The sequence below is a fragment of the Coffea arabica genome, chromosome 11e, assembly GCF_036785885.1.
Source record: "Coffea arabica cultivar ET-39 chromosome 11e, Coffea Arabica ET-39 HiFi, whole genome shotgun sequence".
In the NCBI taxonomy this organism is placed as follows: domain Eukaryota; kingdom Viridiplantae; phylum Streptophyta; class Magnoliopsida; order Gentianales; family Rubiaceae; genus Coffea; species Coffea arabica.
Genome location: NC_092331.1, coordinates 12,635,375 through 12,660,325, shown reverse-complemented (window position 1 = coordinate 12,660,325; position 24,951 = coordinate 12,635,375). Strand labels below are relative to the sequence as shown.

Here is a 24,951-nt window from a genome sequence, read left to right as displayed (position 1 = left end):
TTTGAGCATAATCTAATCAATCCATCGCACTGAATTTGATAAAATGTGGAAATACAGACAGTAGTTATGAAGGCTCGCAAAACTAATTGACTCTCTGGTGCACTGTGTAACAATTAGAGCATATTTTCGTCATGACTACAACTATCTAATCTTACCAGCAGAACGAAGATACAACCGCCAACGTATTGGTGCTGCTTTTCACTTTTCTTTTGCACCTCTAGCACCTTATTGCATAGTACGATCCTCACATACTCAGCCCAGTTCAATCTGGCTACCCTATCAACCAATTGCGTACAGTTCCAAACCTTTATTTTGTGCTCGGCTCTAGTGGTTGGAGCCAGTAGACATCCACAACAAAATGCCACGAATAGTCTTAAGAATTCTTCCCCTGCATTCATGGCTACCAACTCATTTGGGAGCTCATTCCATTTGTATGTCCTACGACTTGGTCCACTTCCCCCAACCTCGGTTGTATCGGTGTCTTCAACTGGAATGGGACCTTCGTTCGGGATCCCCAGGATTAAATTGATATCCTTTGACGTTAAAGGTAGCACACCATCTCCACCAACATTTAAACTGCTCAATGTCGGATTAAAGTTGTCAACAAGCCAGGTAGCTATGCCACTAGGAATCCAGTGACACTGTATGTCTAGCAGCCCTCCAAATCCTATGTCTCTAATCTGCTGCTTCTTAGTTTCATCGATTCGTGAAACTAAACTTGACATCTGCTTTGGCGAGCATCGGATAGTGTACTTCTGATTCTACACCATTTTTTAGATATATGCATTAGACTAATATAAGTTTCATTAAATGTTTGATGAATCATGCCGTGTATTTACCTTGATTTGAACCCGTGTTTTTCGCAATATCGGCTTTCCTAGACGTTCCATTTCTTTCTCATACTCTTCTTTCTCTTTCAAATATTCCTCCTTTCGCTTCCTCATTTCTTCCTCACTCAACTTATTATATGCTGCCCGGACAATGTCATTGTACTGCATTGAATAAATAAAATCAAAAAACACGTTAGACTAAACACAAAATAATTGCTCGTTTCACTATTTTTCCCTTAGGCACCCCATCGGTTCAATGATTCTTCAGTTTATTTTGCTAGGACAGCATACCTCAGTCAGCTTAACACCCTTCGCCGAAACCGTGTGTTGATACTCTTTCCTGTCCACATTCAAAACTCCAAAGTTATATGTGCTATTTAGTACCATTATTTTTCCCTCATATTCAATAATCTTACCTGAACTTCATCCATGGATTCAATGGTGGGACTGGTTCTGCGACCTCGCTTGTTCCCGCTGTAATCAGTTCTTCCTCCCCACCTAAACGATCATTCCTTTTACTACTTCTTTTCCTTCTCATCCTTCCCCTGAACAGTCAACATTGTAATGCTGAATAATGATGCCAAGTCTAACCGGCCAAGACCTTACGCAAGCACTGGCCACTTACCTATTCGATGAAGTGGGTGCTGCACCGTGTTCTGTACCACCACTTGTTTCGGCGAGTTCTTCTCTGTCTGCTTCCTGAAGTGTGCTTCCTGCTCGCGTTCTTGCCATTGTAAACTAATGTTTTTAACAAACATATTGCACTTCAGTTCCAAAATTTTTTTTCCAACCACAGTCAGAACATATCATGAAGTACTGCTAAACATAATATATGAGCATCAAATATTAGTCACGCTAGTTATAGTACAACCTGTAACATTTTTTCTCACACTCAGTAACTCATTCTTCACAGTTTGTTATTTATTCCAACTGCCACTAATCTACATAATCTGTTGTTCTACCTATCAGATTGTACTTCATCCATCAATTTCTTCTTCTATTTATTATGCTACTGTACAATACCAATGCAGTAGAATAAGGGGCCATCCAAATTTATAGTATCTTCATGAAATTCTATAGACCAGTTCTATTATTGTAACTTCTGATCTATTACGTGTAACAACTATCAAAGATGATGTCCAACCACAACAATTATTGTACAAGTAATCTTCCTTTTCACAATTTGTTTGTCTCAATACCAAATTTTCTGGTTAATTATCCCTCATTTAGTCATTTCATAATCTATTCCCCTGCCTATCAAGTTCAATTCAATCACATTCTCCTTTATTTATCACCCTCTTCAACAATATGAATGAAGCAACAAACCCGTTAAACAATTTTACGTCATTGTTCATCCAATTTTACAGTGCACTTCTCCTAGTGTCACTATTAAATGACTGCGTGTAATGACTATCCAACATGATGTGCACCTACAATAACTAGTAAGATTCTTAACCGTTATTCCACACTAACTATGCTAAACCTCATGATTTGTTATTCCGTCTGTCTCATATTGCCAACTTATAACCTACTCTCGCACTCATTCACTTCCAACCTAGAAACTTGTCTCTCTTTATGCAAGTAAACCAATAACCTGTAACATCAATGTAAAAGAAAATATGAGAAGCACAACTGAGTACAAAACATTAAAACTCTGTTATTTCTCTGTACCTGTTAAACCACAACATGTAACAATTATCCAACACTGTGTTAATGCACATGCCCTAATACAATAAACTTACACCAATCAAGACACAAATACGACATCTCAATTTCAAAATAACATTTTCATTAGCAAGTATGAGACGCACAACTCAGTACAAAACATTTGAACTCTATTATTTCTATGTACCTGTTCAACCACAACATGTAACAATTATCCAACACTGTGTTCGTGCACACGAACTAATACAATAAACTTACACTATTCAAGACCCAAAAACGCCATCCCAATTTCAAAATAACATTTTCATTAGCAACTATGAGACGCACAACTCAGTACAAAACATTTGAACTCTATTATTTCTATGTACCTGTTCAACCACAACATGTAACAATTATCCAACACTGTGTTCGTGCACACGAACTAATACAATAAACTTACACTATTCAAGACCCAAAAACGCCATCCCAATTTCAAAATAACATTTTCATTAGCAACTATGAGACGCACAACTCAGTACAAAACATTTGAACTCTATTATTTCTATGTACCTGTTCAACCACAACATGTAACAATTATCCAACACTGTGTTCGTGCACACGAACTAATACAATAAACTTACACCATTCAAGACCCAAAAACGCCATCCCAATTTCATGATAACATTTTTTCAATTATAATCTGCATCCATTTTTTCAATACTAACTATCGAACCCATGCACACATTTTCTCAAGCAGTTGTGCCGCACGATTTCCCCCTTCTTTCCCACTCTCACTTGTCATGCTCAAAAACTAACTTATAATACTCCTATCATGCTGCACTTACTCATTACTATACACAAAATTGTGCTCACGTGATATCCCTCTAAGCGATCATCCTACTGTACGCCAACAACATCCACAAGTAAGGTCCTTCAACAAGCATGTCAAATCACACATGTTACTGCATCATCGTAGGCCTCAAAAAAATTTGAATACCTGACTGGTTTTCGGTCATTCACTACTCCCGCGCCTACGATCTTCCGCTCTTCAACCTTGGGTTCACCTTTCTTCTTCTTATAACAAATCCGAATCACCAGAAATTTGTCCACCACTCCACCGCTTCTTGCTTCTCCTTGCTATTTTTTCAGTATCCAATGTTGCACTTCCACAGCTTTTCGCAATGTCACGCCGGAGAGTGTTGCCAATCTCGTATTTTCCCCTCTTATTTCTCCCTTCGTGGCTTTTCGCATGCAACTGCTTCGTCTGGTTTGGGTGGGAGTCTAAGTGCCGCTTTTCATTTTGGTTTGGGCGGGACTTTGCTTACTAGTGGTCATAACGTTCCGTTTCTTGCCGTTACGGTCAGCAGAGCATAACCATTTTTTTTATTGTCTCACTTAATAAAACGACGTCGTTTTGGGCCAAACTGAAGCCTTTTGACGTGGTTTATTTCTGGCCTTACCTTTCTTTCTGTGAGGGGACCGTTCAGGAGCGGTCCCTAGTCTTTGAGAGAGGCCTTTAGTTTATCTCTGGTATCTTTCCTGACTATGGGATATCAGGGAAGAGTTATTTTGTGGTATTAGAAAATACGACAACTAAAATGATACCTGTGATCTGGGGACCATAACCCTATTTATAGATAACATTCCTGCTATCTTTTGGAACCCTATTTCAGCCCATCATAGAAATAGGAGCCCATAAGTCTCTACACATTAAAAACCCATACCCTATTAGATACATTAAGGTCAAACTATATTTGATTACTTTAATTGGGTTTAACCTTAATTGACAGCTTGCAATACATAATTATTCACATATAAGTCCAATGTTGGATTAAGGATCCAACACGTGGGCCAAACTAAATGTTTTGAAGTCCGAACCGTGTCAAGATTTAACGATAGTTCTCTAGACACTATGCCCTTTTGGACTCAAATGTTTGGTCATCCTAACTCCGGTACTTGTAACTATTATTATCCGCTGTATAAAACATAGTAATAACTCTTAAAACACCCTTTTAACATCTATAACGAGGATTCAATCAAAATTGATATACAATTTTTACACTTTGTTTTGGGAAATCAAGAGAACAGTTTTATTATATCCTATAGAAGATTGCCTTTATTGTTGGAGCAAATTCATCGTAAGGATAGTGATTTTCTCACATCCTTTTTTTTTTTAGTGTAAGCGGAAGGATTCGAATCCGAGACCTCTTGCTTACACTCCCTCCCCCCGTACCACCCAACCCAACCCTCCCCCCAATTCTTTCACATCTTAAAGCAAAGTAAGCGAAGTGTCTTTCTAACATGCAAAAAATTTAATCATGATAAATTTAACATGTGATCTTTCCTTTGTCTCCTTTCTTATCTTCATATGCTCTTTTCTTCTTAGTTTTTACCTTTTATTTGGAGATTCAGCCAATTGGTCTCTGTTTTCTTAGGGTACATCACTTCCCTTTTATGAATTGGATCGGGTCCATTATATGACCCGAATGTGCTGGATAAAAGGAGGGAAAGTTTCCCTCGTTTGTGCTAAAAATAAATTCCCTTTTCTTTTTTAATAATTTTATTTGAATTTCCATCCTTGCCCTTGGTCAATAGCACATGTTTTACATGACACAAAAACCCTAGTGGTTTTGTAGATTCTGTCAATATTTTAATTAATTGGGATGGATTTAGTAGTTTGGGAACTTGAGTGTCTCATTTTGAAGTTTAGAAATTGAAATGAGAAACCGCGTATAATTTAGGGGGTCAAAATGAAATTTATCCAAATATAAATCTTGGAAAATATTTTGTACCAATGATACAATGTTCATTATTTTTTTCATGTGATGTGATGCTCCTTGTCCCAGGCGCTACCACCACTTCTTTCTGTAAAACAATACCTGCCAAGAACATAGATTAATAGCGGAATGGTCTCAATTCAAGAGTGAAGTACTCGAAATGAGAAAATGAGTTATCATCTGTGATTTCTTCATTTTTTCGTATGCATTCCCAATTCATGTAACTTTCTGTTCTTTTTTTTTTTTTTTCAACAAACGACAACCGCTTTCATTTATATTAACACTTGATAGTACAAGGATTAATTACACAAAGGGAATACTACCCTCATTTCCTTCTTCCCAATTCATGTACCTTTCTGTTCACCTATGCTATATTTCAAGAAGATCCCTATTTATTCTTGTGTAATGGCAGCCATGGATCTTAGAAAGTGTCTTTTACTCATTTCAACCTCTCGCGCCCATTTTCTTTTGACTTGTCTACCGTTTACTTTGACTGCTAATCTGGTTAATATTTCTTGTTTTGTTCCTTGTCCCATATTCCAGATCTGATTGAATACTGCAGTGCTGCAGATATTTGTTGTGAATTTGTCGTCATTGCAAATTACAAAGCCACCAGGCCCTTAGCTGAATGCATCTCTAATTTCTAGCTATTGTACATCAACATTTCTGAGATTGATTAACTGAATATCCGTCGACAGTTCCCGTGAAATCTGAGCCCGCTGATATAGCATGCTTGTTCCACCTTAGAGTGACCAATAATTACATAAAGTATGCAAAGGAAAAATTTATAGCAAACACAGTATTCTACCGCACTTGCCAAATTCTTGATTAACACAGCATCTTCTCTGGATAAGGTTTCATGCGGAAGACGGAAAATCTTGTGATATTTGTCAGTGCCACGCCCACCATCCCTCCCCACCACACACTCAAAAATCAAAGAGAGTTCCTTATAATAAAAATAGTGAGTCCTAACCTACCGCTACTAGGACTACTACTTTGTCCGTTAAATTGAATTTGGACCATCTCACTGCAAAAAGTCTTGCATGTACGAGTTCTTTCATTTTGGTTGAAATCATCATCTTCCTCGGAATGTTCTTCTTTTTCTTGAACTTAATTTTGAGTGAGTAGGTGCAAGATATACTGGGAATTTTTTTGCATATTCACTAGATCACCAGCTATTGCCAGGGATTTCATTTTCTCTCAAGTGAGTGCTGAATTTCGTTTTTTTTTTTAAGTTTAAAGTTTTTCTTTTTAAACGTGGCTTCACCATATAAATGGAATTTCTGCAGATTCAACAGATCACTTGTTGCCATAGCGGTCATTCTCTCCAAAGTAAGTGCTGAATTTCTTTTTCTTTTCTTTTTTCCACACATTTATTATTTTGTGGTTGAAATGTATATGGCTTCCATGCGTTCTTGACACTCCATACTCGCATATCATAGCTTCACTTATGCCTGGGACGTAATAGGAGGAAATTTCGGCCTTTTTATTTGACTCAGCATTAGATAAATCAAATTTTGATTTCAATACATACAGTGCTAAAAGTACTTAAGCTTTTTTTTTTTTTTTTTTTTAAAAAAAAAAGAGGATTTAATAGTGGTGTCTCACTTAATCCTTTGATGATTTGAACCTGTGACCTATCGATTTTAGGTGAAGCAATTATGTGAACGAATTTCATGTGATGTGATATGATGAGTAACTATGATATTAATATGGGATAATTATATTTTATTTTTTTATGATTTAATATTATTTTACGTAACCCTCTATGAAGCAGACAATAAACTCCACAACTGGCCGCCCATAATACTAAAAGACACAAAAATCCAAAATCAGCCGCAGAATTGCAAGCTTATTATTACTTTTTCTACTTAATTTTGAAAAGACAGGTGTGAATTATAAGCTTGATCACATAGGAAGTGAATTATTCAGATTTCAATTTATTGACTTTGCCACTTCTGGGGCGTCGGCATGAAAATTTCTCCCACTCTTGACTCTGTCCAGAAGGTTATCCGTAGAATGGAAGTTGAATGGAAAAGTCTTTACTCTGTCCAAAAGTTTACTCTCTCCCCATCTTTACTCTGTACAAATGGAAGTTGAAAGTTTCAACTGATTCATTTTTCCTACTCTCGAAATATGAATGCAACTATTTTCCCCAGAAGATCTGAGTCGTTGCACAGACGTCAGGGGTCAACCACGCCAAATTTCTATCAGTTCACACACATATTAACAAGTGTGATGCAACCAGTGTATACACAGAAGAGCAAGAAAAAAGCTGCATCTTTTCTATTCCATCTCGCAATTTCCATACATGGCTGCTTTTTTGTTCTTCGTTCTATCATCAGCATTCTATTCAGGAATAGCAGCTCAACAAAGCCCTCTTAACATTAGCGTAGGTTCTTCTCTAACGCCCACAGGCAACTCATCATCATGGTTGTCGCCAACCCGAATATTTGCTTTTGGATTCTATCAGCAACGCAATGGCTATGCTGTGGGGATTTTTCTTGCTGGAATTCCTGAAAAGACTGCAGTTTGGACTGCCAACAGGGATAACCCCATTTTTTCGAGCAATGTTTCGCTGATTTTGTCTACAGATGGCAGGCTCATTTTGCAGCTGCCAGAAGGCCAAGACATAACAGTTGTTGATCCTTTGGAACCCATTTCATCAGCTTCTATGTTGGATTCTGGAAATTTTGTGTTATACAATTCTGATAAGGAAATCATATGGCAAAGTTTCGAGCATCCGACTAATAGTTTATTGCCTCGTCAGCAATTGATACCCGGTCAGGAGCTGATCTCCAGTGCTTCAGAAACTGATGATTCAAGAGGAATTTTTCGTCTTTTAATGCAAACAGATGGAAACCTTGTACAGTACCCAGTGGGAGCAGCAAACGGACCGGAAAATGCCTATTGGGTCTCTGAAACATATGGACACGGTCCAAATGTAACTCTAAATCTCGAGGATGATGGACATCTCTACTTCATCAATTCAAGGGTTAATATAGTGAAGAATCTTTCTGATGGAGGACATCCTAAGAACGAGATGATCTATTTGATGAAGATTGATGTGGATGGTATTTTCCGATTGTATTCACATTCGATAGATCAGGGGGGCAATTGGTCGATCATATGGGAATCTTCAACTGATAAGTGTGATCCTAAAGGCCTTTGTGGGTTCAATAGCTTCTGTACTAAACTTCATAACTTGGTCGATTGCAAATGTCTTCCTGGATTTCAGTTTGTCAATCAAGGAAATTGGAGGTTGGGCTGTGAGAGAAGTTTTGTTACAGATAGTTGTAATTCCACGGATTCAAATGTCAACTATACCATTGAATTCTTGGAAAATACTGTATGGGCAGATTACACCTTTTCCATTGTGAACACAAGCACGAAAGATGATTGTGCAAATGTTTGTCTCGAAGATTGCAGCTGTGAAGCAGCATTCTTCAAAGATGGACAATGCAAGAAGCAGAAGCTCCCATTGACATATGGAAAAAGAGAAACTGACTCGAATATTGCTCTTGTCAAGGTGCACAAACGTGGAACTGTAGATGAAGGTGTAATTCCAAGTAATCCTCTAAAATGCAGAAAAGAAGAAGTTCGTGTCTATGTCCTAATAATTGGGATTTCCCTTGCTGTTCTTGCAGTTCTGATATCTGTATTTGCTGGACTTTATGTTCAGAAAAATCGGGCAGGGGCCCATAAACAAATACTGGGAAAGGGAAATGTCGAATTTGTTGAGAATGTGGCTCCAAGGGCCTTTACCTTTGCTGAGCTAGAGCAGGCAACAAATGAATTCAGAGAAGAGTTGGGCAAAGGAGCATTTGGGACTGTGTACAAAGGGATTTTGCCAAATTCCAAGAAGATTGTGGCCGTGAAGAAACTTGAGAAAGGATTAGCAGAAGGAGGGGAAAGGGAGTTTCAGAACGAAATCTCAGTGATTGGGAAAACACATCATCGTAATCTCGTCCAGCTACTTGGATACTGCCTTGATGGAGCTAAGAGGCTTCTAGTTTATGAGTACATGCGCAATGGATCGTTGGAAAAAATCCTGCACAAACCAGAGAATCATCCAAGCTGGGACGAAAGAATGAAAATTGCCTGTGACATTGCTAGAGGTATTCTTTACTTACATGAAGAATGTGAGACACAAATCATCCACTGTGACATCAAACCTCAGAATGTACTCATGGATGAAAGCAGATGTGCCAAGATTTCTGATTTTGGATTGGCAAAGCTGTTGAAAAATGATCAAACCAGAACTTATACAGGAGTAAGAGGAACAAGAGGCTATGTTGCACCAGAATGGTTCAGGAACTTGCCTGTGACAGTTAAAGCAGATGTTTACAGCTTCGGAATTATGCTGTTAGAAATCATATGCTGCCGAAAAAGCGTAGACTGTACCAGTCCTGAGAATGAAGCAATTCTTGAAGAATGGGCTAATCAGTGTTTTGAGGCTGGAGAGCTATATAAATTGGTTGGTGATGAGGAGGTTGATGACGTGAGAGAACTGGAAAGAATGATCAAGATAGCTCTTTGGTGCATCCAAGAAGAGCCGGCACTTCGTCCATCCATGAAGAGAGTTCTATTGATGCTAGAAGGAACTGGTGACATTCCAATTCCTCCCAGCCTTCCATCTTTTTCAAGTGTCTTATAATTGTAATTTGTTGTTTTGGTATTTTTCTAGTTTCACATCTTATCTATTTTATGAAATATGAACTTCAATGTTGGACAAATATTTATGTGTTTTCTTAGCTTATTCTGCTGATGTGCTAGTGCATAGAATTTGACACTATATTACTTGCTTGATTCATGTCATAGTCACCGAAGTATCCACCGAAGATTCAAGTGGATACCACTGTGAAAGATCCACGTTGAACCACAGCAATTATGTTGTAGACAACTAAGTCCACGAAGCCCAAATTGGCTGGGCATGCTAAATTTGTTGGAGCTTAATTTCTTCATTGCTGAAAGGCAAAGTATTCGACAACTATTGAAAATTTTGTATTGTCCGGGTCAATTTCTTGAAGTCTTTTTTAATCATATTGACAGGTTGTCAGTCTGTGCAATAATAAAAACCTGCTCAAACTAAAAGTAATTTCTGTAGATAGCGGTGAGCAGGGTCGAATCCACAGGGACTGGGAGTAATTATTTCTTTTCAAGTTCACAGTGACAAGGGGGGTGTTTTTGTGCAGAAGGTGACAATCAAAGAAATTCAACTAAAATCTAAGAAACTACTAAAAATTAGATAACAAATTACTAAAATCAAATTGGTGATAATTAAGGATCTAGCCAAGAAATAACTTCAGCAATGGTGCACCTAATCGATCATCGATGCAAAGCCAATTCCAATTATTCACTAATAAATAGGTTATAACTGCCAAACAAACGATGACAGTCAACCCCTCCTTACTGTGTCAGTGATTAAGGTACACCCGTTAACCACTGCTCTAATTGAGGAATAATCCTAGGTACGTCCATAAGATTTAATTCCCCAATTCCCTTACGTATTAGAGGAGGCCTATTCTAATCAAATAACACACTACCAGGGTTATTTTAGGTTAGCCTGCGTATTCCCCTGATACAAATCCAATCATGCCAGTTATCACTCTTTTGAGACAATTAAACAATTACGGATTTAACGTCCCAATTGACAATAGATTATCAAATTAACTAATTATCCGGATCCAAGACAATCAATTAATTAAACAATCATAAGCACTGTAACTAGGGAATATGCGAATACCAATAAATAAAAAAAAAAGATAAAATTAAATCAATCTCACAAATTTTAGGCGAACCAAAGCCTCCATTGTTCCTTGACTAGAGTGAAGAAACTAATTCATATTCGATGCAAAAAATCCATGTAAAGCTGAAGCAATAGTCGCGGCCATTATGCGGCAGGAGGAATCCACCACAGACCACAAGGAAAAGTCAAAAAGCAAAACTACAAGGAATCATTCAATTGCTCTTATTTGCCTCTGACATACGAGAGGTAACTACTACTAAGAAGCAAAGGAAGGGAAAATCAAAGCTAAAAACAAAGTAGTGCTCAGTGTTTGCTACATATCAATCGTTTTTATTCCAATTGCTACTGTGCAGCATCCGCCGCCCAGCCCCCCAGCGAGGAAAAAAGAAAACTTCGGCCTCCCCTTTTTAATGCTGTCTTCGGGCCAATTACCAAGAAGGGTCGCAGTTTGATATTCCAAAAATGTCCCTGGATGCCTGCTACTTGAACTCTTTCTTGATAACTGCCAAATTGGCCTTGATTGTGATATTTTTGTTCTACTCCCTGAAATAAATGCAAATTACGAAAAGTGAGTAGAATCTAATAATTAATTCATATTAGGTCAGGTAATAAGAAAAATTAATAATAAAATAAATGATAAAATTGCAACCTATCAATTCCCCCCATACCTAAACCATGCTTGTCGTCAAGCATGAGAACAACAAACAAACACCAATATTTGATAGTGGCTATTGCTCTATCCAACAAATTGCCAAGATACTAAGAAAAAATAATAATCAAGCATCAATGGTCAAGTCCAAGAAACATCACTTCGGTTAGCTTCTAAACCACAAACTCCTCTAATTTCATGTTAACTAATATAAGAAAAAGGAATGACGCACAACATTTATCAGCAAATGGTCCAACTATTAACCAAAATCTCAACATTAAATTCATAAACCGGCAAACTGACTTTTATTACACACTAAGACAACTTTCACTTCTTCTTTTTTTTCATGTTTTTTTATTTTTCTATTTTTTTCTTTTCCCTTTTTTTTCTCTTTTTTTTCGCTTTTCTCAATAGTAACAAAAGACTTAGTCGCTAGCCATTAGAGCCTTTTGACGCGAACTCCAACATTTGCTAGATGAAAGAGTCCGGTTACTCAACTCCTATCGCTATACGACCACGTACTCACAGGAATTACTATCTTTTGACGCGAGAATCAACACTTTTAGGTGCAGATCCCCGGTTACTCAGTAGTAAAGACTAGCGGAGTACAATCAACTCTTATTCACAGCTAATAACACAAAAACTCAATATAACTCGAAAACTTAAAGAAAATTTGCATCAGCTAGTCTCATTTTCAAACATGGAGAACTAAGATTAATAACCGGACCAATTTACATGAAAATACCAACAATCATTCCCTATGCCTAGGAAAGTTAACCAAAAATTATAAGAGTAGAACAATCATCGATATTCACCAAAGAGATGTTTTTGGACTCAACCATATTAACTTGATACACTTTTATTATTAAAACTTGGCAATAGTAGAATTAGAGTCAACAATCCAACATCAAACTTTAGTATTCATTAAAAAAAAAGTAAACGAAGACTAGATAAATAACAAACTAGAAATAAAAGAAGGACATCTGAAAACTAAAAACTGGCATAGCTGTCCCTCCCCCCACACCTAGATCCTACATTGTCCTCAATGGAGGAAATAAAATAATTAAAGCGAAGAGGATAACGAAACTTCCCTCTCAGGTGGTTAAGGGGTATTTGGCAGCTACGGAGGGAAATCAACGTGGTGAAGATACGAGACCACGTTCTGAGACATACTTGCCCCTTGGCGGGCGATGTTCGTCATTCGCTCATCCACGTTGTGAACATGTGCTTGTAAGTGGCGCCACTCACCATTTTCGCCAATTATCACCCTAAAAAATGAAAGACAGAATATCCAACAAAGATAGCAATCACAAATGCACATTCATATTCACTGGTGTTCCCCAACTCAACAATTAAAAGCAAACACGGGCCACCCAAGCCCAAATATGGTCAATAAAGCAACAGTTGCACTCCAAAATCAACAACCAGAAACTATTATCAATAATTAGGAACTAGCAAAGTCATGTCAATAAGCACAGGGACAACCCAATTCAGTCAGTCAACAAGCAAACTTGGGCCATCTATACTCTCAACAAATGCATTCTAAAATTTCAACAAATGTCCCTACCAGTCAAACCATAACAACTGCCCCAATAATATGCTAAATTCAGCAATAGAAGTTCAGAAAATTAGCAATAGCAACATCGACTAGTAGGCAATGTGTCTAGGTATTGGCTCAAGAAACATTCCACACAAATCCACACGTAGTCAATTGGCAGAAGAACCCCACAAAGCAATTGAATGGCACCAATATGAACAAGCAAGTCACTGTCACCGAAGACCCCAACAAGCAAACGAACTCCCAACAAGATAAATTAACATAACCAGTGCAGTAATGAACTCTCAAGTAACTTTGCGACAACACAAACAACAGAAGCCCAATTTTTGTGCAATTTAATCAAACAAGGCAGGCAGAGGCCGTCCCCGAAGCAATGAAATGAGCGAAGCGGATGTCCCTCAATAATGCACTTAACGGTGCAAATCAATGGAAAATGCAGTAGGATAGTACCTCCACTTTGTCAATTGGAATACTTCCACGTCGGCAGAATGGTGGTTGCAGCCAGGGAAAGGGAAAGAGATGGCTGCAGCTGGGCAAGGTGGTGAGAGGGCCGTCCGTGGGCTGCGGGCAGAGTGAGATGGTACCGGGCGGCGTGCATCAGCGCTGAAATGGTGAGGGGGGGCGGCGTAGAGAACGAGGGGCGGCAGCTTACCACGGTGGCTGCTGGGGTTGTTGCGAAGAGGAGAGAGGACGTGCGAAGTGGTGGTGGAAAGCAGCGGCGGACACGCGAGCAGTGGCGGTGGTGGCGGGTGAAGGAGATAGCGGCGGGCATGAGGTGTGCTCAGCCGAAAGAGAAGAAGAAACAAGGGAGAAGAAAGAAAGAAAAGAGAAAGAAAAAAGAAGAAAGAAAGGAAAGAAAGAAAAAGAAAAGGAAAGAAAGGAAAAGAAAAGAAAACAGTATTTGTGTTTTTTTTCTTTCTTCTTTTTTTTTCTTTTCTTTTTGTTTTTTTACGGAAAGACTCCCCTTTTTTTTTTCCTTCTTGTTACTTACTTGAAAATTTTGTTTTTTTTTTGTGAATTTTTTTTTTACATATATCATCTTTTTTTTTATTATCTATTGACAAAATTTATTTCTGGAATTCAAAAGTAGAGATTAACAGAGTATCAATAATCGTTCTTGAGTTTTTTTTTTTAAATACTTACCTTTCCCGCGAATGTGACGTGGGCACGTGACGAAGGCATGGAATGAAGAGCTCTCCAGGTTACTTGACGCGGGCACGTCATGAGAGCAAGAGAGCTCTCTGACCATGAGCTCTTCATGGAACTTGACGCGGGCACGTCATGAGGACCGAAACCCTTTCTGACAATTCTGATCGCAAGCTTTCTATACGTTATGATGCGGGCGCGTCATGAGGGCAGGAACCCCTTCTGACGATTCTGATCATGAGCTCTCTATACATCATGACGCAGGCGCATCATGATAGAAGGACACCTACAATTCATCAAAAACGAAAATTGAATCCACAAATCAGTCAAATCCAAGGAAAAACATATTTAAACTAACAAACAAAAATGAACAAACAACTAAAAGGAATTGGGTTGCCTCCCAATGAGGGCCTTTTTTAATGTTTTTGGCTAGACATTATCATATTTTGTTCATGGAAGATAAAATCTTGTGGCTCGTTTTAATGTTTCATCATTTATATAGTCCTGATAACCCTCGTAAATAGAGTAATGTTTGAGCACATGAGTTACGGTCTTCCATGGATTAGTTGATGGCGCCAAATAATCAAGCAGTGATCTCCATTTTTCATCCACTCCTCTATCAAGAGCATTCAACGGTTCAAGATATTTGACCATAGTTACTCTTAACTCATTTCTACAATGAGATTCAAACGCTTCCGGTATAACAAAATCAGTCTCATTAACAGAAGTTATAGAGTAAGAGTCAGGGAAATATAGATTAAGGGATGGAGTGGGTGTCATCGCATTTAGTAATTGCTCACTGGATTCGTTCACTAGGGTAATTTGAAGTTGGAATCTCATGTCTTCCACTTCAACTTCCTTTTCAACTGCATCTTTGGATCCTCCTTCTTGAGACTCTTGCAGTTCCATATCACTTGTCAGAATAATTGCACTCTCACCTTCCTTAGAGTCATTGATGGTCTGTGAGGGCAATTCTGACATGAATGACGATTGTTGAGACTCTTGCTATTGAAAACTCATTGGTCCCTTTTCACAATTAACGTTGGAGTTATCCCACCATCCTTGATCATACTGGTTTGAATAAGGATTATACCACGTTTGAGATCGAGGTGAAGAATCTCCAAATTTTCTTTTGAGATAGTCACTCAGGTAGTCTTGATATTCAGGGCACATACCGGTTGAATGATCCTTGACATAACAAATTTCACAGGTTACAGCAGCCATTCTTTCTCTAAAAGAGTTTAGTGCCTCAGAATATGCAAACTTAGAAAAAAAAAAACAAGCCTTATTGCCTTCCCTGGAAGCAAAATCCAGTATATCACCAAAATACGGAGTGTTAAAAGCTATAAAATATATAAAAAAAATAAGAGAAAAATAAATAAAAAAATGAAAATAAGATGAACTCAAAAAGAAACAAATAACTAGCGCCAGTCCCTGGCAACGGCGCCAAAAATTGACAGGTTGTCAGCTTGTGCAATAATAAAAACCTGTTCAAACTAAAAGTAATTTCTGTAGATAGCGGTGAGTATGGTCGAATCCACAGGGATTGGGAGTAATTATTTCTTTTCAATTTCATAGTGACAAGGGGGGTGTTTTTGTGCAGAAGGTGACAATCAAAGAAATTCAACTAAAATCTAAGAAGCTACTAAAAATTAGATAACAAATTACTAAAATCAAATGGGTGATAATTAAGGATCTAGCCAAAAAATAACTTCAACAATGGTGCACTTAATCGATCATCGATGCAAAGCTAATTCCAATTATTCACTAATAAATAGGTTATAACTGCCAAACAAGCGATGACAGTCAACCCCTCCTTACTGTGTCGGTGATTAAGGTACGCCCGTTAACCACTGCTCTAATTGAGGAATAATCCTAGGTACGTCCATAAGATTTAATTCCCCAATTCCCTTACGTATTAGAGGAGCCCTATTCTAACCAAATAACACACTACCAGGGTTATTTTAGGTTAGCCTGCGTATTCCCCTGACACAAACCCAATCATGCCAGTTATCACTCTTTTGAGACAATTAAACAATTACGGATTTAACGTCCCAATTGACAATAGATTATCAAATTAACTAATTATCCGGATCCAAGACAATCAATTAATTAAACAATCATAAGCACTGTAACTAGGGAATATGCGAATACCAATAAATAAAAGAAAAAGATAAAATTAAATCGATCTCACAAATTTTAGGCGAACCAAAGCCTCTATTGTTCCTTGACTAGAGTGAAGAAACTAATTCATATTCGATGCAAAAAATCCATGTAAAGCTGAAGCAGTAGTCGCGGCCATCATGCGGCAGGAGGAATCCACCACAGATCACAAGGAAAAGTCAAAAGCAAAAAAAACTACAAGGAATCATTCAATTGCTCTTATTTGCCTCTAACATACGAGAGGTAACTACTACTAAGAAGCAAAGGAAGGAAAAGTCAAAGCTAAAAACAAAGTAGTGCTCAGTGTTTGCTACATATCAATCGTTCCTATTCCAATTGCTACTGTGTGGCATCCGCCGCCCAGCCCCCCAGCGAGGAAAAAAGAAGACTTCGGCCTCCCCTTTTTAATGCTGTCTTCGGGCCAATTACCAAGAAGGGCAGTTTGATATTCCAAAAATGTCCCTAGATGCCTGCTACTTGAACTCTTTCTTGATAACTGCCAAATTGGCCTTGATTGTGATATTTTTGTTCTACTCCCTGAAATAAATGTAAATTACGAAAAGTGAGTAGAATCTAATAATTAATTCACATTAGGTCAGGTAATAGGAAAAATTAATAATAAAATAAATGATAAAATTGCAACCTATCACATATATTTTGAAATTGAAAAAAATCATCTAGAGATATATGAAATTGTCAATTTGGTATTGAAGGCACTATATAATACACTGTAATACATCCTTACAGTGACATTACACGTCATTTTGCATAGGGATGTAATCAAGTCGAGTCAAAATTGAGTATAAAAACTAACAAATAAAAAATTAAATAATACTGAAAATAAAAACTAAAATTAAATAACAAGTAATATTTGATTAGACTTGATTAGACATTTAAACAAACATTTTAAATCTAAAACTCGATTCGATTTACTACTTGAACAAGATCAAAATGAGCCAAGTCATCAAGCTTGAGTCGAAATTTTCACAAGTCAAGCATCCAGCTACTAACTTGCACCCATAATTCTACTGCTCAAACCAAAATGAAAATAATATGAAAAAAGGGCATGAAACATTCATCAGTATAATGTAGTTAGAATAATATATTGACCCAAGTCAAACCTTATTATAGGATTTCAATAAACTTGAGCTAATTAATAAAAGGGTCTACCTAACAGGTTAATTAATACAAAAAAGGGAAAAAAATTAAGGAAAGAGAAAGAGCCAATTAAAGAAAAAAAAATCTGCTGTTGATAAATGAACTCCAATTTGTTGACTATTAGTTATCAAATCTTGCTCTAGAATTTGGTTTGATTTTGTAGTCCACAGAATATCGTACCATTACATATCTAGAATAGTAATAATTAATAAAATAAAAGCATATTTATATATTTTGGTCACCTTAGCCATTTTAATTTTTAAACAATGGTAATTTTGATATTTTTTAAGGTTTTGCTACTAATGATCATTTCCTTCGCTTAATCAAATATGCTGAATTGCCAAATACTTCTTTTTCTTTGGAATATTTTGAGTTTGAGTGCATAATCACAGCCTGAGGCCCAATCTAATCTTGGCCTTCTTAACATTGTGTTGTTGGATGAGTTAAAAGCGTTGGCTGTGAGCGCAATTCATAAGCGCGCTTTCTTCTTTGATGGCAATCAGAAGAAAAGGAAAGTTTCCAAAACCTGTGTTCCTAAACGAATTGATTTCGACTTTTCCACTAAAATTCAAATCAAATCCATGTCCTAACCAGATCTAGATTCTGCAACTCCTATATAAGGATCAGAGTTCATAACGTGAGCTTCATATTATTCATACTAGGGTATCATTTTTGAAAAAATCTCTCCAACAAAAATGCAGCAACAGCATTTCTATTCATCTGCTCTTCATCAGCATTATCATCACTACCAAACTTATCCGCAAAGGAAACATGGGAATTTACACCGAACACTGTGCTTTCCTCCCCCTGCCTGATTAGACTCCTTTTTACCCTGTTCCGTCAGTTTATGGCTTCCCAGTTTATCCTCAATTCATTCAGCTAGGCTATGATTCTCGAGATTTTTTTTCTTCCTAGCCCTCTGCAATACGACTACGGTCATCCTGCTGAACCGATGTACTATGATCAGAATAATAATTACTATCTTAATCAAGAACAGAACCTCCAATGGCCCCGGAACCATCTTCAAGAATTTGATCAGGAACCAGACATCCTTTCCCATTTCGGCTTTGCACCAGAAGATGAGACTGTCATACTTGATTTGGATGCAAAGGAGAGCTAGCCACTTGGAAACCAACTTCAATAATCTGATCAAGGCCGAGATAACCTCTCCCAGTTGACCTTTACCCTAGACAGTGAGACTGCCATACTTGATTTGGATGCAGGGGAGAACTATCCACTAGAGAACCAGCTTCAAGAATCTAAAATGCACTTGCGATTGAGCTCGAGCTTTGCACCAGATGATACTCCACTACGTGCATTGGATTTGGAGTTCATCAATGAGGAAGGATATCTTGCCAGCATCAGGACTTTGATTCCTACTGATGACCTAATCATTGAGTTCCTACTACAATTGGTCCCAGAAGACAGGATTAATAAAAATAGTGGTTTGCCAGAAGCAATCATCTCAGAGCACCTGAAAATCAGAAATTATCAAACACTTGTGGATCAAGAACCTGAAATTTGTGTAGTTTGCCAGTGCGAGTACGAGAATGGGGAGACAATTGGAACTCTAGAATGCAGGCATGAGTACCCTGCCGACTGCATCAAAAGGTGGTTAATGAAGAAGAATGTTTGCCTTTTTTGCACACGTGAAGGAATTCAACAGAAAAGCTAATTGAGAATTTAAGAGCAGTTCTATTTCTTAGAGTCTGGAAGGCTCTTCTTTGATTTCTAGATTCTTTTTGTATTATTCTTTATTTTGTTTGGATTTGTGACATAAGTTAGGAAAGCCATGAACTTTCTTTGTTTAACTACTGTTATTGATCTATATTTGAGTTGCACAGAAATTCTTGAATTTTGTTCTTGAATTTGCAAAGTAATCCTTCTATGTGATACGCTTTAACTTTTAAAATAGAGTTTAAGGTTTTGCAATTGCAAATTTTTAAGGAATTTTTTTGGATTTGTCGTCTGAAGAAGTTGCCTCTCAAATATCATCTTAAAATAGAGTTTAAGGTTCTATAATTGCAAATTTAAGGAACTTCTTAGATGAGTCATCATGACTTGAGAAATTATAGTGTTGATGTGCTATGAACCTTAAGGAGCAATTGACTCGAATATTGCTCTTGGCATGGTCAAGTAATCTTCTAAAATGCAAAAAGGAAGAATTTCATGTCTATGTCTCTATGGGATTTCCCTTGCTGTTCTAGGAGTTCTAATATCTGTAATTGCCAGAGTTTATGTTCGTAGAAATTAGGTATGGGCTTATAAGTGTTGAATCTTTAATCCAATATTGGACTTATATATGAATAATTATGTGTTGCAGACTGTCGAATATGATTAAATCCAATTAGAGTGATCAATAATGATTTGGGCTTTAATGTATCTAATAGGATATATACCTTTAATGTGTAAAGACTTAAGAGTAATTCCTATTTTTTTATGATGGGTTGAAATAGGAGTCCAAAGATAACAGAAAAGTTATTTATAAATAGGATTATAATCCCCAAATTACACGTATTCTTATCTTCGTATTTTCTAATATCACAAAATAACTCTTTCCTGATATCCATCGTAGGAAAGATACCAGAGAGAAATTAAAGGATTCTTTCAAGAGAATAGCAAATACGCGTTGACCTGGAAAACCACCCCAAAATCTCTAAGAATTCAAGTAGCAGTTTGTCAATATGAATCCAGGTACGCTTCCGCAATTATATTACAGTTGTATTCAAATATCTGATATTGAGATCTTGGAAACTCCTACAAGTGGTATTAGAGCAACCCATATCAGATTTTGAATCGTTAAGTTTTAAATCCATAATTTGTAGTCTTTGAAAGTTTTAGTTTAAAGATTATCAATTATGACTGCTCCTATGTCGTTTGTATTGGATCTACTAGATCTAATATTTTCGGAATTTTTTTTATTGCCGCACGAACCCAAATTAAATTCATGTGGTATTTGTGAAGAAAAGGTTTAATAGATCATGCAATAAGAGTTCTCTTTGGTTACTGATAGAGCAGTTATTTGACGCGTTTTACACTGTTATTTTGTCCTAATTTTGGCTATTCACGGTGCTAAGAATTGGAATTTCACTCATATTCGATATTTGTGTAAATTGTAGGTGGTCGGCATTAAAAATGATCCCGCGAAATAAATTTCCAGAAGACCTTTCATCTCAGAGCGTGGCCACGCCAGAGAAGGTAGATGAAAAGCCGGACTCCGGTCCACGTGAACCCGAAGCGTGGGATCAGAACTCTGGAGACAAAACTTTTGCTCCAGGCTTTGCTCCAGACGTCTCTTTTTTTACTTCTCTGGGGCGGCGGCTATAAAAGGAGGAAAAAAAGCAAGATTCAAAAAAGGGAAGATCTTAACTTTAGTTTTCCTTTTTAACTTTTTGGTCAGACGCCTTTCTTGGGTTTTTTTTTGTTTTCTTCTTCGGCAGCAATTGCATACGAGATTAAATAGCCTGAACTTTTCTTTCTTTGGCCGAATGGGTCAGACGAAAAAGACTTTTCTTTCCCTTGCTTTTGGCCTTTACGTTTGACTCTTCCACTTTTGTCTTCGGATCTGTACAATTTGTGTGGGCTTCGACATTGAATTTCGGAATTCCGTACGAATGCCAATGCGGAGATAAGGAAGACGCTTTCCTTTTCCCTTCTTCACTACTTCACTGTTCCAGATTCTTTGATGTTTGCATGGATGAAATTAATTAATTCGCGCAAGGTTGATACGATGAGGAGCGGCTAATTTTCTCCTCTACCCAAAAGTTGACGCGAGGGCGCGGTCCATAATATTTGTGAGATCTAATCGAATCTTCATTATTTCTTTCAATTTATTGCTATTCGTGTGTTTCCTGAATTAATTGTTCATGGGTATTTTATTAATTGAATATCAACGGTCGGGTATTTGATTTAATTTAATAGCCTACTGCCACGTTAATTAAATAGAATCCGTAATTGTTCATTTAGTTAACACCACGTGGCAACCACCATAATTGGCTTTATAATGGGGAAACGCAAGATCTAATTTAAATAAACCCTCTTAGCGTATTTATTGGTTAGGGTTGGATTTTTCTAGTTTTAATGCAATTGGGTAATTAAATTCCTACGGTCGTATCTAGGGTTGTTATCTGGTTAGAGAAGCAGTCAATGGTCGTACCTTGACTGTCGAAAAAGTAAGAAATAACTGGTTGTCAGAGCTTATTGATAACTATAACCAACCTAGTGATGAATGGATGAAATACCTTTGCATCGATGAGCATTTAATTGGACCGTGCCTGAGCAGTTGATCCTTTGGGTGGAATTTTATTAATTGCTATTTTTAGTGAATTGTGCTTTGTGAGTTAGTTTTGAATTTTGTTTGTCTTATTTCATTTTTATTTGCCTCCCATTGAAAATCCCCCATTTTCGTTCTACTAATTTGGAAAGAAATAATTTCCTACCCGCTCCCTGTGGAATCGACCCTACTTGCCATTGTACACAAAATTAATATTTTTATAGACTAATCTGGTATATCGGATCAAGCAAACTCTTCGGAAATAGGGTGAATCAAGTAACCCATTGCACACCTAGGGTCCCTGCTCCAGTACTTGGATTTGTTCTATAGTTAATTGTGGTGGTAATTAGGACTTTTTAGTAATTATTATTGCACAGGTTCGGCACCTGTCAATTGAATTCATTGGGTCCCACTTTGGTCAAACTTTAATTGGCTGATCGTTCACCTTCGTACCGAATGCATGGCTTCGTGTTTCAACTCCAGGTTTTGGTCATATTTCATGTTTTGGCTTCTGTTTCAGCTTTTCACATGATTGCTATGATGTTCACATTGATTCATTGTTTTGGTTTCACTAGGAGATGATCACCATGCTCGCGCATGATGGTAAATTATAAATATGCCCATACTCCGTATTCATGAATAAGGAATATTTTTGTATGGTTAAGTGCAAGTATTCATCTTTTAAAGGGAAATGCAGTGAGGATGTTCTTTATTATGTCTAGATCTAAAGCCCATGCTCAATTCCTTTTCTGCTACTTAGGGACAAAATGTTGGAGATATAAGAGCGAGTCAGTGATATAGTGTATATTCCATTTGGGACTATCTACAAGCTGTAGATGAAGCTTCACAAAGCTACTTATATGGTGCATATTTTATTTGCAAGCATGTGTAAACTATAAATGAAGCTCCGTCTATGAAGCATATCATTTTTTAGGAATGTATATTGTATACCACAGATATACACGCAGAATAGGATAATAGAGGAATAAACGGAGTCCTCAAACTAAATGTTCATCAGACAAGCTAAGTTTAGGGAAGATGTTCATTGGATTACAACTAAATTGCTGCACCTCCTATGATAGAATACACATAAAAACTGTCACACCATGGGAAATGTTTTTCTGCACAATGTCTATCAAAGATTAGAACAGTTGATAGGTTACAATTTTGTTATTTATTTTGTAATTAATTTTCCCTATTACCTTACCAGATGTGGATTAATTATCAGATTTTATTCACTTTTGGTATTTTTGCTTATTATAGGAATTTGGAGCAAAATGTGATAAAAAGGTGAAAATTTACTGAATATGATTTGAATTGACAAAGGTAGTTCAGCACAAATAAGAAATGTGTCAACTAGGAAATCTCCTAGTTTGTTGGCCACGGTTAAAGAGGAAATAGAGGTCAATTGCGAGGAGGACTCCAGGGAGCCTTGGGAGAGCCAGCCGCTACAAGCAAAAAAGTAGGGAGAAAGCTAGTTTCTCGGCTAATTCCTATTTCTTTTCTTTCCGTAGTATGAGGGATGGACAATCCCAATTAGGAGACTTGTTTTTAGTCTTAGTACTATTATTTTATTAGGCCATCAGAGGCCGCACGAAGGAGGCCAAAAAAACAATTGGTCATTCTTTGGCCTTGGCAGTTCTTTTGTTTTATTCTTAATTGAATCGGTTCTCTTCATCGCATGGGGGAACGATGTATGCAACAATTAATTCTGCAATTTTGCACAAGTTTTCCTCAACGGAGATGAACTAATCTCTTTTTCTAGTGAAGAAACAGCGAAGGCTTCGGTTCATCTAAAAATTATGAGATCGATTTAATTTTATCTTTTTCTTTTATTTATTGGTATTCGCATATTCTCTGATTACAGTGCTTGTGGTTGTTCAATTAATTGATTGTCTTGGATCCGGATAATTAGTTAATTTGGGAATCTATTGTCAATTGGGGCATTAAATCCGTAATTGTTTAATTGCTCTGAATTAGTGACAACTGACATGATTAGATTCGTGTAAGGGGAATACGCTGGCTAATTTGAAATAACCCTGATAGTGCGTTATTTGGTTAGAATAGGGTTCCTCTAATACGTAAGGCAATTGGGAAATTAAATCTTACGGGCATACCTAGAATTATTTCCTAATTAGAGCAGTGATTAACGGGCGTACCTTAGTCATTGACACAGTAAGGAGGGATTGACTGTCATCGCCTGTTTGGTAGTTATAACCTATTTATTAGTAAATAATTGGAATTATTTTTGCATCGATGATCAATTAGGTGAACCATTGCTGAAGTTATTTTTTGGCTAGATCCTTGATATCATTCATTTGATTTTAGTACCTAGTTATTTAATTTTTAATAGTTTCTTAGATTTTATTTGAATTTCTTTGATTGTCACTTTCTGCACAAAAACACCTCCTTTGTTACTGTGAATTTGAAAAGAAACAGTTACACCCAGTCCCTGTGGATTCGACTCTGCTTACCACTATTTACAGAAATTAACTTTAGTCGAGCAGGTTTTTATTATTGCACAGGTTGACAACCTGTCAACAATGTAGATAGTAACAGATTTAGGAACAAAGACCAAAATTTCTCCAAACTGTAGTTGGTGTTCTGCCACAAAGATATCCAATTGTCCGTAAATTGTCTTCCACGCATTGCAACAATTATTGTTTTGTTTCCAGTCCTCAGAGTAATGAAGGCGTCTTGCTACTATGAACAAATTGAGCAGCAAATCTCAGAACTTTTTGGCATTGTATCTGGCAAAAGTTAAGAGTGATGCAATATATAGATAGCAAGAAATGAATAAATGTGTATATAAAACTTACAAGGTTATGCCGATTTTGTCCGTCAATGAATTGATAGAAACACACTCCTTCGATTAAGGTTTGCATGAAACCAGGCCTCATTGATGATGATACTCGCTGTCGTATCATTTTTTGCTTCTATCAACTGGAAATTGAACGACATGCATGAGGCAAAAAAATTTAAAAATACAAATGGGCTGATAGAA

General features: G+C 37.1%; 1 protein-coding gene across 3 annotated transcripts; it reads left to right on the top strand.

Moving 5' to 3' along the window:
- Positions 1-6,012: 6,012 nt before the first annotated feature.
- On the top strand, positions 6,013-9,987 carry LOC140021522 (G-type lectin S-receptor-like serine/threonine-protein kinase LECRK3). Of its 3 annotated transcripts, none has more exons than XM_072072549.1 (3): positions 6,013-6,455; positions 6,541-6,583; positions 7,414-9,987. In XM_072072549.1, exon 3 carries the CDS (start codon positions 7,563-7,565, stop codon positions 9,906-9,908), a length of 2,346 nt encoding a protein of 781 aa, XP_071928650.1. In that variant the 5' UTR covers positions 6,013-6,455; positions 6,541-6,583; positions 7,414-7,562; the 3' UTR covers positions 9,909-9,987. The 3 variants fall into 3 exon arrangements, with proteins under 3 accessions (XP_071928650.1, XP_071928649.1, XP_071928651.1); XM_072072548.1 differs by having other exon boundaries at positions 7,411-9,987; XM_072072550.1 differs by having other exon boundaries at positions 7,256-9,987.
- Positions 9,988-24,951: the final 14,964 nt, after the last annotated feature.

What these genes read in the sequence shown, in the direction of transcription:
- LOC140021522 (XM_072072549.1), top strand. Translation starts at nt 7,563, where the DNA reads ATGGCTGCTTTTTTGTTCTTCGTTCTATCATCAGCATTCTATTCAGGA.